This window comes from Rhizopus delemar, genomic scaffold (assembly GCF_000149305.1).
Source record: "Rhizopus delemar RA 99-880 supercont3.11 genomic scaffold, whole genome shotgun sequence".
In the NCBI taxonomy this organism is placed as follows: domain Eukaryota; kingdom Fungi; phylum Mucoromycota; class Mucoromycetes; order Mucorales; family Rhizopodaceae; genus Rhizopus; species Rhizopus delemar.
In genome coordinates, this window is record NW_027137837.1 from 962,224 (window position 1) to 977,318 (window position 15,095).

At 39.5% G+C, this 15,095-nt stretch overlaps 6 protein-coding genes across 6 annotated transcripts; 3 read left to right on the top strand and 3 right to left on the bottom strand.

The window, feature by feature from the left end:
- Nucleotides 1-314: 314 nt before the first annotated feature.
- On the top strand, nucleotides 315-3,123 carry RO3G_13043 (uncharacterized protein; the record flags this gene model as incomplete). The annotated part of the gene is made up of 7 exons (XM_067667627.1): nucleotides 315-939; nucleotides 998-1,082; nucleotides 1,138-1,184; nucleotides 1,316-1,627; nucleotides 1,675-2,773; nucleotides 2,833-2,941; nucleotides 2,998-3,123. The coding sequence occupies 7 exons, from the start codon at nucleotides 315-317 to the stop codon at nucleotides 3,121-3,123; spliced, it is 2,403 nt and encodes an 800-aa protein (XP_067523728.1).
- A 548-nt stretch (nucleotides 3,124-3,671) lies between these two features.
- Nucleotides 3,672-4,050, bottom strand: RO3G_13044 (uncharacterized protein; the record flags this gene model as incomplete). The annotated part of the gene is made up of 2 exons (XM_067667628.1): nucleotides 3,672-3,973; nucleotides 4,029-4,050. 2 exons carry the CDS (start codon nucleotides 4,048-4,050, stop codon nucleotides 3,672-3,674), a joined length of 324 nt encoding a protein of 107 aa, XP_067523729.1.
- Nucleotides 4,051-5,151: 1,101 nt separating this feature from the next.
- On the bottom strand, nucleotides 5,152-6,388 carry RO3G_13045 (uncharacterized protein; the record flags this gene model as incomplete). Its single annotated transcript, XM_067667629.1, has 6 exons — nucleotides 5,152-5,175; nucleotides 5,249-5,378; nucleotides 5,441-5,551; nucleotides 5,609-5,961; nucleotides 6,016-6,062; nucleotides 6,226-6,388. 6 exons carry the CDS (start codon nucleotides 6,386-6,388, stop codon nucleotides 5,152-5,154), a joined length of 828 nt encoding a protein of 275 aa, XP_067523730.1.
- Nucleotides 6,389-8,028: 1,640 nt separating this feature from the next.
- On the top strand, nucleotides 8,029-11,020 carry RO3G_13046 (calcium-translocating P-type ATPase, PMCA-type; the record flags this gene model as incomplete). The annotated part of the gene is made up of 4 exons (XM_067667630.1): nucleotides 8,029-8,421; nucleotides 8,476-8,706; nucleotides 8,821-9,331; nucleotides 9,405-11,020. 4 exons carry the CDS (start codon nucleotides 8,029-8,031, stop codon nucleotides 11,018-11,020), a joined length of 2,751 nt encoding a protein of 916 aa, XP_067523731.1.
- An 866-nt stretch (nucleotides 11,021-11,886) lies between these two features.
- RO3G_13047 (uncharacterized protein) lies at nucleotides 11,887-14,306 on the top strand (the record flags this gene model as incomplete). The annotated part of the gene is made up of 4 exons (XM_067667631.1): nucleotides 11,887-11,898; nucleotides 11,956-12,094; nucleotides 12,154-12,306; nucleotides 12,376-14,306. 4 exons carry the CDS (start codon nucleotides 11,887-11,889, stop codon nucleotides 14,304-14,306), a joined length of 2,235 nt encoding a protein of 744 aa, XP_067523732.1.
- Nucleotides 14,307-14,398: 92 nt separating this feature from the next.
- On the bottom strand, nucleotides 14,399-14,610 carry RO3G_13048 (uncharacterized protein; the record flags this gene model as incomplete). Its single annotated transcript, XM_067667632.1, has 2 exons — nucleotides 14,399-14,408; nucleotides 14,456-14,610. 2 exons carry the CDS (start codon nucleotides 14,608-14,610, stop codon nucleotides 14,399-14,401), a joined length of 165 nt encoding a protein of 54 aa, XP_067523733.1.
- Between the last annotated feature and the right edge of the window lie 485 nt (nucleotides 14,611-15,095).

Sequence of the window (15,095 nt, forward strand, 5' to 3'; positions counted from 1 at the left end):
GTCCATTCCTTTTTTGTGTCTATTAGAAAAAGTCAAAGGCAAAGAGGGTGATCATCATGGTCCTTGTGTAGTCTAAATAGAATAAAGAAATACGACTTACTTTTATTTACACAACAATTTGCTTCTTAATTCGTGAAACAATGTATTCTACTTTTGGTCACACCCTTAATCAGTCCAATCACGATGATGGATTTTCCAGGTTACAATCAACTTTACTGTAACCATAAAATCCAATTTCTTTTTTCTCTCTCTTTTTTTCCAGTTTTATTTCTTTCTTTCTCCCCCCTCTCTCTCTTCTTTACAACTGATAGCCTATGACTGACAACAATACCACTAAACACGAAAAATCTTTAATGGAACCAGAACATGAAACTGAAGACGAAGAGGATGTGTTCTTTGCTGCCGACGAACAGACTTTTGAATCAGAATCGATTCAAGATAACATGATGTCTATAAAAGAAACAAGGAAAGACAGAGAACCATCGAATGGCTCGGTTCCTGGTGAAACGAGTCAAGATCCCGAGAACAGTAGAGAAAAAGAGAGCGAGAAGGGTGATCATACGCATCAACCCTCGAACGATCCAAAGTCTGTGACAAAAGAAAGTGACGACGAGGGCCTGAAAGCCGCGAGTGAGCCGGATTCTCCCAAGCCAAAGACACTGAAGCCACTTGAAATCGTCACAGACCAGGTACGTACCTCGATCGATGTCCCTGCAGGTGAAAACATGGCCGATTTCATGACGCCTCCCACGCCAGGCACAGCACCGACCTCAACCATGACACTGGAGGATATTGAAAAGGTGGTGGATGACTTGGGTATTCATGAGCGTGTGTCCAGCAGTGAAACAAAGAAAAATCCAGGATCGGTTCCTTTGTCTAGTGTGGACTTTAGTCGTGTGAGACCCAACGTACTGTTTCCAAGAGATCAAGAAGCCTATGGTAAGATGGATGATGGTGTGAGTCGTATGAAATCAACCCTTCAACATTTTTTTTTTAGATGAGGATATGTTGAAAGGTATTCACTTATTCTTTAACAATCAATTTTCAGAAGCAAAAAGCGTTTTTCAGACAAAAGCAGAAGAGTAAATCTATCTTGTGTTTTATAAAGATTTTTTTACTGAATTATTTGTGGTGTAGGGACCCATTGTATGCATTAGGTTTATCTTCTATGGCATTTGTTAAAGGTACGCAAAAAGAATGAATGCGGGAAATGAATTTCTCATTTTCTTTTGTAGCTATTTCTGTAAGACGATGAAAGCATAAAACAAGCTCTTTTTTCCTAATTCTCTCTAGTCATACAACCCCAAAGATGTAGAATCTGCATTATCTGCCTTGACAGAAACTTATTTATTTGCTGATGCACAAGTGGATGCCGCAGCCGCTAAAAAACCAATCAAGGATACAGTGTCTCATTATATTACCAATTGGATAGGAACGAACTCTACTCATCTTCCAACTAATACCAGGCCACTCAACAAATGGGAATTGCAAGACCAAGTATTTTTACCCAATGGTGCCCTTCGTGCACATGTCATCAAAGCTGAAAGTGCACTGTTGATGGCCGTAACGTATTTATCGATGGAAACGACAGTTGGGTATATCAAAGCCGGATGGAACCTTCGAAGAGGTAAGGATAAAGGACGCATCAGACGAGCTTTAAAAATTCGATTCTAGCTTATACCAGTTACAGTTTTGTGTGGCAAGAATACAAGCGTATGGGCCAAAAGTACAACAAGCACATGGATCAAGACACAGTCTCTGGCATTCAATTCGGCATTGGTTCGGTCCATCTTCTTCTTTCTGCTTTACCGCCCAAGATACTAAAGATCGTTTCCGCCTTTGGTTGGACGGCTGATAAGCATTTGGGGTTTGCTCTTCTTAAACTCTGTCTGGAAGGAAAACGAATCCGATCTCCTCTCGCGTCCCTCATGTTGCTTTCTTACTACATTGTCCTCACTTCTTCTGCGCCCCAAATCCTGACACGCGAACTCATCCAGCCCGCGATCGAGTGTCTCTTGGACGCTCAGGAACATTACCCAAACTCGGCTCTCTTCCTATTCTTTGCCGGCCGTGTGTCCCGTCTGGCTCGCAATCTGCCCCTCTCTACACAATCCTTTGTGTACATGAGCGAAGTCACTCACACCGAATGGCCTGAACTCGGGTACCTAGCAACCTTTGAGATCGCCTTCAATTCAGCCATGGGTTTGGATTGGGCCAGTGCAGCCGTGCGTATCCTTGAGCTGCATGCGAAATACAATTCACCCGCCTTTCTGAAATACTTTTATGGCGCCTGTGTGGAAATGCTTGGAAATCGTACCGAGGCCATCCTGGCCTTTGCTGAATCGCCCAAGCTGGTCGACAAGAAGCGTAATTCACAGGTGGAACAGTTTGTCACAAGCCGTGCGGCTTTCTTTGAAATGAGTGGCTATCAAGACCTGGACTTTAGTTTGCCTGCCATGGAGATCTTGTTCATTTGGAACGTGTTTCCCTGTATGACAGAGACTGCGATCGAAAAGAGCTTGGAATTGGTAGAGTCTACCTTGGGCTTAATTTATGAGCGTGAAAAGATGGAATACGATCTTCGCAAGGTAGAACTGATGCCCAGTATAGCAAAACCTGATTACTATGATCAACGTGGTGTATTGCTTTTGATGAAGGCCTCTCTGTTGAATACGTTGAATCGACATGAAGATGCCATTATTCATCTCAATTGGATCATTGATAACAAGAACAAATTTAAACATACAAACTGGTTGGTACCTTTTGCATACTGGTAAATACACGCAACTTTCTTTCCATGTTTATTTTTTTTTTGCTCACAAACTATACTAGGGAATGTGGTAATACGAGTTGGGGCTTAAAAGACTACAAGCGAGCTCGATCGCTTTGGGAGACGACATTAACATATTCCAATTACAACTTTGAATATAGATTAGCAACAGTAAGTGATAATAGCTGCATAGAGTAAAGTGATTGGAAATCTAAATGATTTTATAGCGGTTAAATCTTGCGATTCAGCATGCTGTTGACCTTGGAGTACCAGAGAGTCCAAAACCAAAGCTAGAAAAAGGAAAAACCACATATGGACGTAAAAGAATGTCTATCGTACCATCAAAAAACTAAACATAAATATTCTTGAATAAGATCCAATCGTACTATTTAATAATTTACTTCCATATTTATAACAAAGTGAGTTAATAACAAATGATAATGAGCATAATAATAAACTTTACCTATTTATCAAAAAGTATATTTTTATATTTCTAAATGATTTCTTGAAAGTAATCACAGTAAATTATGTTGTACATTGTCTGTTTGTACCTACTTGATTATCGCTGTACATAATAAAGTTATTTATTAAAGAGATGGTAAGCTTTATTGGAAAAGCTGTATTTTTTTTATACTAATAATAAAAAAAGAAAAAGATAGGATCTAATGTACTCTCGGGGTACAATATAATTCAATAGTAAGATGCTTGAAAGAAACAGATCCAAATGATTTCATATTAATTGCAGAATGCAACCATCTCTCGCTTTAGATTTGAAAGATTGAATTAACTGAAGCTGTTTGGACTCTTTTTATTTGTAATCTATTTTAAGCCAACATGTAAAAATATGTTTCATGTTGGTTTCTTTATTCTATTTAATTGTTTCTATAATTGATATACTCATTTAATAAATAAGATGATTTGAATGGGTAGTATGGTTTTTGTTGAGGGATATAGTGGATGGTGATACTGGATGATAATAATAGGTATCTTCTAATAATTCAGTGGTTGTATCAAACGGTAATTCTTCATTTCTCCATTTGCACTGTGAGCATTCATATCGTACTCGAACCACATTAGATATACACTTGTTAAATAAGATCCACTGTCTCTCGGATCGGGTGAGTCTAACTGAACTACTTTGTTTACATCCTGGACATGGATGACCTGTTTGTTCCAAGGAAATCTTTTTACCAGGTGCTTTTACTAGTCATAGGCTATGTGAGTAAAATGGGCATTAGGGATCATGACAATTATTTACCAAAGTTGAATGAACCAGCCATTCTCTATAATAAATAATAAAGGAAAGAAATAAGCAAATAAAACGAGCAAACAGTTATCCTTTTGTAAGTAATCGGAAGTCATTTCAATTGGTTAATTTTCTTGTACAATGTAACGTTTTACTTCTCGGAAGATTGAATGAAATAAGAAAAATATAAAATAATGATAATCAATTCTATTTTCTTTTACACTTTGCTCTCCCTCTTTTTTGCTTGTATGCATCATTTACTTGTCAATATGCAGGAAAATAGTCGTAAATTGCTATAAACTTGATTCCATTCACAAGTTGTTTGCTTCATTAGGAAAGCATAGACTCCGCCTAGACCGGGATTGTTTTAATGTTGCGCGCGCGCGCGTGCACGGTGGCCAAACGTGTAGCTATTGAATAAAGAAAAAAAAAATCGCAAGGAGAGAAAAAATAAGGATTGGATTGTATTGTCATATTCCAATTTATATTTTTGCTCTAAAATTGATCTCTTCTATTCGACTCACACGTACACTCATCTTTTTTTTTTTTTTTTTTTTTTTTTTTTAAAAAGCAAAATAGCTAAAGCTGAAACGACTGGTTATTAGCTGACTTTTTTAGAAAAAAGGGGAAACACAATAGATCTTGCAGTTATTCTAAGCCCTCTTTCATTTATTTGTGTGGCTAAAGGTAGACTTTGTAAACAGACTCTCTTTTATCATAAACCATCTTCAATTAAAAAACAGACATTGTGATCTGGCCTTCTCTGCAACCTGTTGTAAAGAAGCCCAGGGAAGGAAAAGTGAATTGACAAGAAAATAAGTAGTGAGCATAAAATGAACATCATTAATCTAATAATCCCTCTCCTATAAGTTGAACGTGCAATATACTAAAGCACATAATGCCCCTAAAAAGCCTTGTTTTTCACTGACATCTAGAACTTGTTAGCAAACTATCATGTTTTTAGTACAAGCCAAGAAAGAAAGCAATTAGGAGTTTTTGTAGCCAAGAATATATTATTCCCATTCCAAACACAAGTATTTAAAAATGGTTTACATATGTGAATCCTATTGCGTTTTATAACGCAATGTCAAAGACTTTATTATTATTGTAAATACAAGGATAAAGAATAAATTGATTATCCAAACATATTATCAAAACCCTTTATAGAAAAAAAAAATAAGTATACAATCAACAGATGATTTTTTTTAAAAAAAAAGGGGGGGAGGACTTACAGGTGGCATGAGCTCATCATTATCAGGTTCGCCACTACGTGGACCTCTTGGACCTCTTGGACCTCTTGGATTGAAGCCCATACCAGGTGGTGTAATCGGATCGAATCGAGCACCGGGCGGTACAGCGCCCCTATGTCTCTCTTTTAGTTTCCCATCTTATTTTCCACATGTGAATTCTGTCTTTTTTTTTACCTTGGCAAGTTTTCTCTTCCACCACTACCAAATGGATCATGGAATCCTCCACTTCCAAATATCGGATGATCTGGTCCAACATGCATACCTCCTCCACCTCGTCCTCCAGATCTATGCACATCAAGTGATTTAGATAAGAAGCAAATAAAAAAAAAAGGAGGACCTTACCCAGGTAAACGTAATCTGTCACCAAATGGATTCAAATCATCTCCACCGACAGCAAGTGGATTATAAGGTGTGGTTGGCCCTTCTAAACCTAAAGGGGTTGGGTTGGGTTGAGGTGGATGTGTAGGTCTGTGGGTTGTGCTGGTACTTTGACTGCTGCTGTCTTCGTACCCAGGCTTATTTAATCCAGGTATCAAGCGTTGTATGATGTTCAGCTTGATCGATTTAATAAAATCATGAAATCGATTGGTAGAAATAAATCCGTGGACTAAAGGATCCTTTGAGAGATCATTTGGGAAAAATGAAGCTGAAGTATAATCGTCCGTCATGATTTCCAGCATGGCTGTCTTATTATCCTACCATGTTCCTATCAATCTACACGTCACACACGCCTATCCAAATGAACTTACATCTATGCCCATACCAAGAATGATGCATTTATCACCCATCCTTACAACTTTGATAACAAAGGTCAAACTTGACTGTGGATGGCTGTATCTAAAGTGGTAGTGATGTGGTCCATGCTGATTCCATTCAGTTGGTAGATTTCTTTGTGTTCCATCTCCTTCTAATTACTTTTTATTTTATTTTTCTTTTTCTTTAATGTTCATCAAAACTACCTTGTCGAGCGTCGTCGCCTAATCCTGCAAATCTGAATCCAACGCTTAGCATAATGGCGTGTACTGCTGCAGCCAACGCGTCATATTGAGTTTCTAAGCGAGTGATTACTTGTGATGTAGTGTGAAGTACTGCAGAGGGATCAAGTGGATCTTTATCTGCCATTTTAATTATTGCTTTAAAAAAAAGAAGTGTGTGAAAACCTTTTTTTTTATTTTTACGTATACTGCGGTGTTGTGACACGTTTCTTCAAGATACACACATACCCATGATGTTATCCTTTTATCACTTCTTTTACTGCTTGCTTGTCTTTAGGTGTGTGTATCATAAGCGTACATTAAAAAGAGTCGTTTGCATTGTTCAATTTGTGCTTCCGCTCAAAGAAATGCATTATTCTGCCATACACATTTCTCCGAATATAGGTGAGTAGAATGGATTTGATTAGAAACTTAGTAGATACAATGACTAGGTTGAATTCACATCGTTCTCTTGGTAAACAAATGGTACGTGACATCTTGAATTACTTTATCCTATTTTATTTTTCTTTCTCTTTTTTGTTTGAAGAAACAAGCAGTGCGAATAAAAGAAAAAAAGATGTTAGTATTTGATGCCTATGAAAAGCTCAAACGAACTAATCATAAAGCATTCCTTAAGCTTATTATTTTACACTGTTCTTTTTCTTATGCAATCTCTCGATTACAGGAAAATAAAATATAGAAATTAAACTGGTCAAAACGTATTATTATTAAAGTATCTGTTTAAAAATGTTATTTAAAATAAAAAAAGGCATTCTTGTATTTCTTATTCGTTTCTTTCTTTCTTTTATGTCATCCAATCAACTTCAAACCACCATACCAGTCAAGCGTGCTTTGTTCAGCAGACTGAAGCGTTTTTTTGTCGATAGTCAAAGTCAACAGTTGGATATGAAAAAGATCATGCACAAGAATGATGCTGCTGAACGAAGACATCATTTAGAAAGTATTCGTCGTCAAACACAAGAAATGAAAAAGGAATGCCTTGCTCTTTCATCTGTGGCCACTCATGTCAAACAAGAAACGATGAAGGAAGTACAGACAATGAGGGAAATAAAGGCGATAAAAGGAGTCAAGGCGATACGTTCTAATCTAGCTTATTTATAATATTAAAACGATAGAAACCCCCCTTGCTTTTCTTAACTTTAAATAAATTTCGCATGCTTTAAACGTATGGCTTATTGAAAGAGCGTATGTCAACCATCTTACTTGCTCTTTTTATCTATTGTATTAACATGATTTGTTGGTTTAGTAGCCAAGGACTTTGAAGAATGTATATAAAATAATATGCAGTTGATTTTTAATCTCATTCAATACCAACAAAAATAAAGGCACAATCAAATACGCATTAAACTATAGCTCGTTCGTCATCTGTGTTGTTGCACAAGTATTAATAAACTATTCAGGAGAGAGCAAAGAGAGAAAGTGTAGTAAAATGATATGTAATGATAGTGACACAAAATAATATAGGTGTCAATCGAAATTAACTTCAAAAAAAAGGGGATGGCAAAGAAGAAACAGATTGAACACTTGATGACTGTGTGTATGATCTATGGGCATGAAAAAGAATAAATAATAATAAAAAAAAAGAATCAAAGGACCAAGCGTTTTTTTTTATGTGTAAAATAGTAGAAAGATTGTTTTAAAACACCAAAAGACCCCTCCCCTTTCATGTTCTTGCTCCCTTTTTACTCCTTAATTTTTATATGAATAACATTCTATTTCATAACGTATCACTTCTTCTCTTTTCTTTACACACAAAGAGCAATAAGAATGATGCCATCATCAGAAGATACACTGGTTGATTTGGATCCATCCAATCCTTTTGCGTTTTCACCTCAGCAACTCACTCGTCTTGTGGACCATAAACAACTCGACTTTTTACAGTCGATTGGTGGTATTGAAGCACTCGCAAGAGGCTTGCACTCCAATACAAAAAGAGGATTAGATTGGTATGAAGAAAACCTAAGTTACATCCGACTACACGATTTAAAACAACCACCGACAAAGGAAGAGTATTACATGACACCAGACAGGTCACTGCACAGCCATACCGATGCCTACTTTGAGCAAAGGTCTCGGGTGTTTGGGTTAAATAGGCTACCCGAATTAGAACCTGTGAGTCTGATGAAGATTATGTGGGAAGCGTATCAAGATAAAATGCTAGTAAACAGAAAAGGACAAGTGTAGAAAACAAACAAAACTCACTTGGATGATTAGATGCTTTTGACACTTTCTGCCATTGTTTCTTTAGCTATTGGTATCTATGAAGATCTGACGATCATAGAGTATGATACCCAAGGAAACAAGATCCCTGGTGTAAAATGGGTAGAAGGTGTGGCTATCATTATCGCAGTCTCTTTAGTGGTCATTGTTGGGAGCGTCAATGACTATAAAAAAGAAAATCAATTTAGAAGCTTGAATGCCAAAAAGGAGGATCGAGAAGTGACTGTAAGGCGATTGAAAACAATCAGGACGATAATAACGTATTGTAGGCCATCCGATGTGGAGAACGTGTGTTATTATCTGTCTATGATGTACAAGTGGGTGATGTACTTCAATTAGAAACCAGGAGACATTGTATGCGCAGATGGCGTATTTATTGAAGGGCACAATTTAAAATGCGATGAGTCACCTTTGACAGGTGAATCTGATGCTGTACGTAAACTCTCTTGGGATGAGTGTCAAGGTTCGGATGATCGAGAAGAACTCCCTTTGAATCCATTCCTCGTCTCTGGCTCAAGGATAGTGGAAGGCATCTGTACTTTTATGGTCACTGCCGTTGGTCAAAACTCATTTCACGGGCGAACCTTGATGGCCCTTCGCAGCAAAGATGAGAATACTCCCTTACAAGATAAATTGGACGTTTTGGCCGCGAGCATTGCTAAATTTGGGTTGTCTGCGGCTGCCTTCTTATTTATCATGTTGCTGGTACGATGGATGATTGGATTCATCACTGGCTCTTTGTCCACCGTACCATCCGATGTAATAACTCACTTGATGACAATCGTGATCACCACAGTCACTGTGATTGTGGTGGCTGTTCCTGAAGGATTACCACTGGCGGTGACTTTAGGTAAGCGAGCAGAAACAAAAAGACCAGATGAACCTAATGCGCTTTGTTTGGGGGGGAATGATTTAAGCTTTAGCCTATGCTACACAAAGAATGCTCAAAGATAACAACCTGGTCCGAATCCTTGCGGCCTGTGAGACCATGGGAAATGCAACGACCATCTGTTCAGATAAAACCGGTACACTCACTCAAAACCGAATGGTCGTCGTCGCAGGCACATTCGGTTCCTCCTTTCGATTCCTCAAAGATCCGCCTCGATCCAGACCAGATCTGATCGACATGAGCCGACTGAGATCCGAGATCCCCTTTGCTGTCCAACAGTTTCTGAACCAAGCCATGGCTTTAAACTCCACCGCTTTCTCACACCAGCAAGCACTCGTGGGGAACAAGACCGAGACCGCTCTGTTGAACTTTTCACGAGATCATATGGCTTCCGAACCCTTTGAACTCCTTCGGATGCGATGGCCAATCGAGGTCGTCTTTCCTTTTAGCTCCTCCAGAAAGGCCATGGCTACCGTCATCCGTCTGCCGTCTGAAGCAGGCCGTACGATCTTTCGCGTGCATGTGAAGGGAGCTTCAGAACTCCTCTTGAACCAGTGTCAGCGTATTCTGTCCATGCATGATCCCAGTTATGCCAAAGGAGGGACAGAGATCGTGACGCGTCTGATGACAGAGGCCAATCGAGAAAGGATGGCCAAGATTATCCAGAGCTATGCTACACGGTGTTTGAGAACCCTGGCTATCTGTTACCAAGACCTCGATCACTGGCCGACGGATGGACAACTGGAGCAGGTGCTCGAACGAGGTCAGTTGACTTTGCTTGGTATCGTCGGCATTGAGGATCCGTTGCGGGATGGCGTGACGGATGCGGTAGCGGCCTGTGAGCGAGCCGGTGTCTGTGTTCGCATGGTGACGGGGGACAACATGTTGACGGCCAAGAGTATTGCCAGACAGTGCGGTATCTATGTGGGTGGCTCGATCGCGATGGACGGGCCCAGGTTTCGCAATTTATCACATCAGGAACGGCTATCCGTTTTACCTCGATTGCGTGTCCTGGCACGTTCAAGTCCCGAAGATAAACGGTTACTGGTGAATGATTTGAAACAACTGGGTGACATTGTCGCGGTCACAGGTGACGGAACAAACGATGGGCCTGCTTTGAAAGCAGCTGATGTTGGATTCTCGATGGGCATCGCAGGCACAGAGGTAGCCAAGGAAGCTTCGAGCATCATCTTGATGGACGACAACTTTTCGAGCATTGTGAAAGCCATCTCTTGGGGTCGGTGTGTGAATGATTCTGTCAAGAAATTTTTACAATTCCAGCTCACGGTGAATGTAACAGCTGTCCTCTTGACTATTTTATCCGCCATGGGAAGCAAAGAACAAAAATCAATCTTGACAGCAGTTCAACTTTTATGGGTTAATTTAATCATGGACACATTTGCAGCACTTGCATTAGCAACAGATCCTCCTTCTCCTGACTTACTCAACAGAACGCCAGAAGCTAGGACTGCGCCCTTGATCAATGCTTGTATGTGGAAGTTGATTATAGGGCAATCGGTTTATCAGATTGGAGTCATCTTAGTCTTTCTTTACACAGACATTCTTGGACTGAAAAATGATCCAGCAAGACTTCAAACGGTGATATTCACAGTCTATGTTTTTTGTCAAATATTCAACGAATTCAAGTAAATAGATAAATAATGAACCACAAACTTATACAAAAATAAATTGATTGTTTTTCTTTTATAGTTGTCGTAGGATTGACAACAATCTGAACATATTCAAAGGAATAAAGAAGAACAAATTCTTTATTCTCATCTTTACCATCAGTGTTTGTGGGCAGATTATTATTGTGGAACGTGGTGGTGCAGCCTTTCAGACCGTTCCACTTGATAAATTTCACTGGAGTCTCAGTGTTTTGATTGGTTTATTTTCAATTATAGTTGGTGCTATTCTTCGATTAATCCCAGATGAGTTGTTTCATTTACAACCTTTATCATAAATAAAATCACAAGCCTCATCATTTTCTTCTTTATTTTTCATTTATAACCTTGTTTTTTTTTTATGTAAGGCAAGAATAAATCAAGCTCCTTTCATCTATCTTTATTTGTTTACCAATGAAACACTTTGAAATTTGTGACGTCGATCAAAACATCTAGCTATTTATGCACAGGTTAAATTTCAAAACAGAAGGAATTTTTTTTTTTTTCGGGCTTCTCTTTCTTTTTTCATTTTCTTTTTTTTTTATTTTCAAATAAAGATTCATGTCTTTGCAACTAACTGAACTCGTGAAGCGCCCCGGTGCCGGTAGGGCTGGTAAGCCTGTTCGTGTTCGTGCCAACTTTTTTGAAGTTACAAACTTTGGTGTGAACAACGTCCACCATTATGATGTTACCATCGATCCTCCTAGCGCTCCTCCTGCTGTTTACCGTAAGGTTTGGAAGTCCTTTGAAGACTTGGATGGTCAAGGTATCCTCAAGGGCATCAAGACTGTTTATGATGGTCGTAAGAATGTTTTCTCTCCTAAACCTCTTCCTTTGGGTGAAGAAAATGCTATGCAATTTGAAGTATGTTTCTTTTTTTGTATTATTAATAGAATCAAACATTAACACATAACCTTTTAGGTTGAATTACAGGAACAAGGCTCCAAGCGTTCCGGTGGTCTTTTCAAGATTCGTATCAAGAAGGCCAGTGAAGTCAACATGGAAGAACTTCGTCGTTTCTTGCAAGGTCAATCTGCTTGTACCTCCAACTGTCTTACTGGTATGTTTAAAAAAAGAAAAATTTTATAAAAATATTGACTCGATCATATTTAAATACAGCTATTATGGTTCTTGACGTTCTCATTCGTCACCTTCCCTCTATGATGTACTCTACCGTTGGTCGTTCCTTCTTCACTCCTGCTGATAAGCGTGCTCTCCCTAACGGTGCTGAAGTCTGGCAAGGTTTCTACCAATCTGCTCGTCCCACTGTTGGTAAGTTTAATCAAAAAAAAAACCATTTTATTTTCAATCTCAACTAATCGAATGTTTGTCTTTTAAAAGGCAAGATGATGATCAATCTTGATGTCTCTGCCACTGCTTTCTACGAGTCTGGTCCTTTGCCTGAAATTGTTGCCAAGATCTTGGGTCGTCGTTCTTTGGATGAACTTCGTCGTGGTATTCCTCCTCGTGAGATGAACAAGCTCGAAAAGATCTTGAAGGCTTTGAGAATTCAAGTGATCCACCGTGGTGACAAGAAGCTCAAGTACAAGATCAACAAGCTTACTCCTAGCCCTGCTGATCACACCAGCTTCAAGGATGAATCTGGCGCTGATATCACTGTTGCCAACTACTTTGCCAAGCAATACAACAAGCGTCTTAGCTATCCTTTCTTGCCTTGTGTTGTTGTCAAGAAGGACATCTTCTTGCCTATGGAAGTCTGTGAAGTTCTTCCTGGTCAACGTCACATGAAGAAGTTGAACGAAAAACAAACTGCTGAAATGATCAAGTTCACTTGCCAAAAGCCCAACGTACGTGCCAACAAGATCAACCAAGGCATGAACCTCCTCCAATACCGCGACAACCCATACATTCAACAATTCGGTATGTCTGTCAAGCCTGAGATGGCTGTCATCAATGCCCGTGTCTTGCCCACACCCAAGATCTCCTACCACCCCAGTTCACAGGAAGCTGAATTTGCTCCTCAAGGTGGTGCTTGGAACCTTCGTGGCAAGAAGGTCGCCCAAGGTGCCACTCTCGGCTCCTGGGCTATCGTCAACTTTGCCGGTGCTGTCCCCGTGCCTGCTATCCAGCGTTTCGTACGTGAACTCACCCAAACCTTTGCTGACACTGGCTTGAACGTCGTCAACCGTCAACCTCCTATTATGAATGCTGATCCTCAAGGCAACATTGACCGTACTTTGAAGGAAGCCTGGTTAAAGGCCGGTAACGCTGCCAAGGCTAACCCTCAATTGATTCTCTGTATTTTGCCCAACACGGGTACTCCCTTGTATGCTGAAATCAAGAGAATTTCCGATACTGTCATTGGTGTCGCCACACAGTGTGTCCAATCCAAGCACATTGCTGATGCCAAGAAACAATATTGTGCCAATGTCTGTTTGAAGGTCAATATGAAATTAGGTGGTATGAACTTGTTCTTGCCTCCTCCCCAAATCCCATTTATTGCTCAACGTCCTACTATCGTCTTTGGTGCTGATGTTACCCATCCTGCTCCTGGAGACATGAACCGTCCTTCCGTTGCTGCCCTTTGTGCCTCCATGGATGCCCGTGCTTCAAGATATGCCTCTGCTATCCGTGTCCAAGCGAACCGTACTGAAATCATTGCTGATCTGGCCAACATGGTCAAGGAATTATTAAAGTCTTTCTACCAATCTTGTGGTCAAAAGCCCGAACGTATGCTCTTCTACCGTGATGGTGTCTCTGAAGGTCAATTCAAGCAAGTCATGGACTCTGAAGTCGCTGCTATTCGTGCTGCCTGTTCCTCTTTAGACAAGAACTACAAGCCTACCATCACCTTTGTTGTTGTTCAAAAGCGTCACCACGCCAGATTCTTCCCCATCGAACAACGTGATGCTGACCGTACTGGTAACTGTATGCCTGGTACTGTTGTCGACACTGACATTGTTCACCCCTTCGAATTTGACTTTTATCTTCAATCTCATGCTGGTCTCCAAGGTACCTCCAGACCTACTCACTACCACGTCTTGTATGATGATAACAAATTCACTTCGGACGCCTTGCAAGAATTGACCTACCGTATGTGTTACATCTACGGTCGTGCCACGCGTGCTGTTTCTCTTGTCCCTGCTGCTTACTATGCTGACTTGGTTGCCGCTCGTGCTCGTTTCCACCGCAGAAACGAAGATTGGTCTGAGACCGATGCCACTTCTGAATCCACTATGGATGCTGAAGCTCAACTTGCTTCCTTTGCTGTTGTCAAGCCTGAACTTCAAAAGGTCATGTACTTTATGTAAAAAGCTTATTTTTTACATTTTTTAAAAAAAAATCCATCCCTTTTTTTTTTGTCTCAACAAATAATAAAAACAAAATGCTTTATTGCTTTCTTTTAACTGGTACTTTTTTATATGTCTTTCTTCCTGAAAATAAATCTACATAATCTGACTTTTCTACTGTCTTCTTTTCTTTTACAATCTTTTTTGGCTTTTCTGGCCCATTGTCAATCTCCATGAGATCTTTATTAGCCAAGATGGCTTCTGCTGCTTGTGTTGTAATAGTTTTTTTGGTGCTGTTTTTGGAAATAGCTGAAGGTTCAACCATTTTCTTTAATGCTAAACCTTCTTTTTGTTTCTTTGATGGTCGCTTATAAAATTTCGCACTCTTGCCCATGATCTACTATAGAATAAGTAAAAAAAGAGAAAGAGTATAAATAAGGTTGATTCAAAAAGAGCGACTAAGCCACACAGCAGGTTAGCATGAATAATAAATCAAATAAAGTAGGAGGAAAGCTGGATGTCATCCGATATAAAGAGGCCATCTTTTGAACAGTTTACGTAGGCACCTTGTTCTTACATGAGCTCAAAGGATGTACATGGAACGAAACGAAAAGGGTCCACGCTACAAGTTGCATTGAAAAAAGTCTACATGTTTCATATTTCAGTAACATACCTCATAAATCACTATGAACAGTGCTGTATCACTTTTAAAGAAGTTTAAGAATGAGTACATTAGATAATTCTTTTACACTATAGGGTTTTTGATAAAAAAAATAACTATAAATAATAGCTTTGGAGAAACGCACAAAA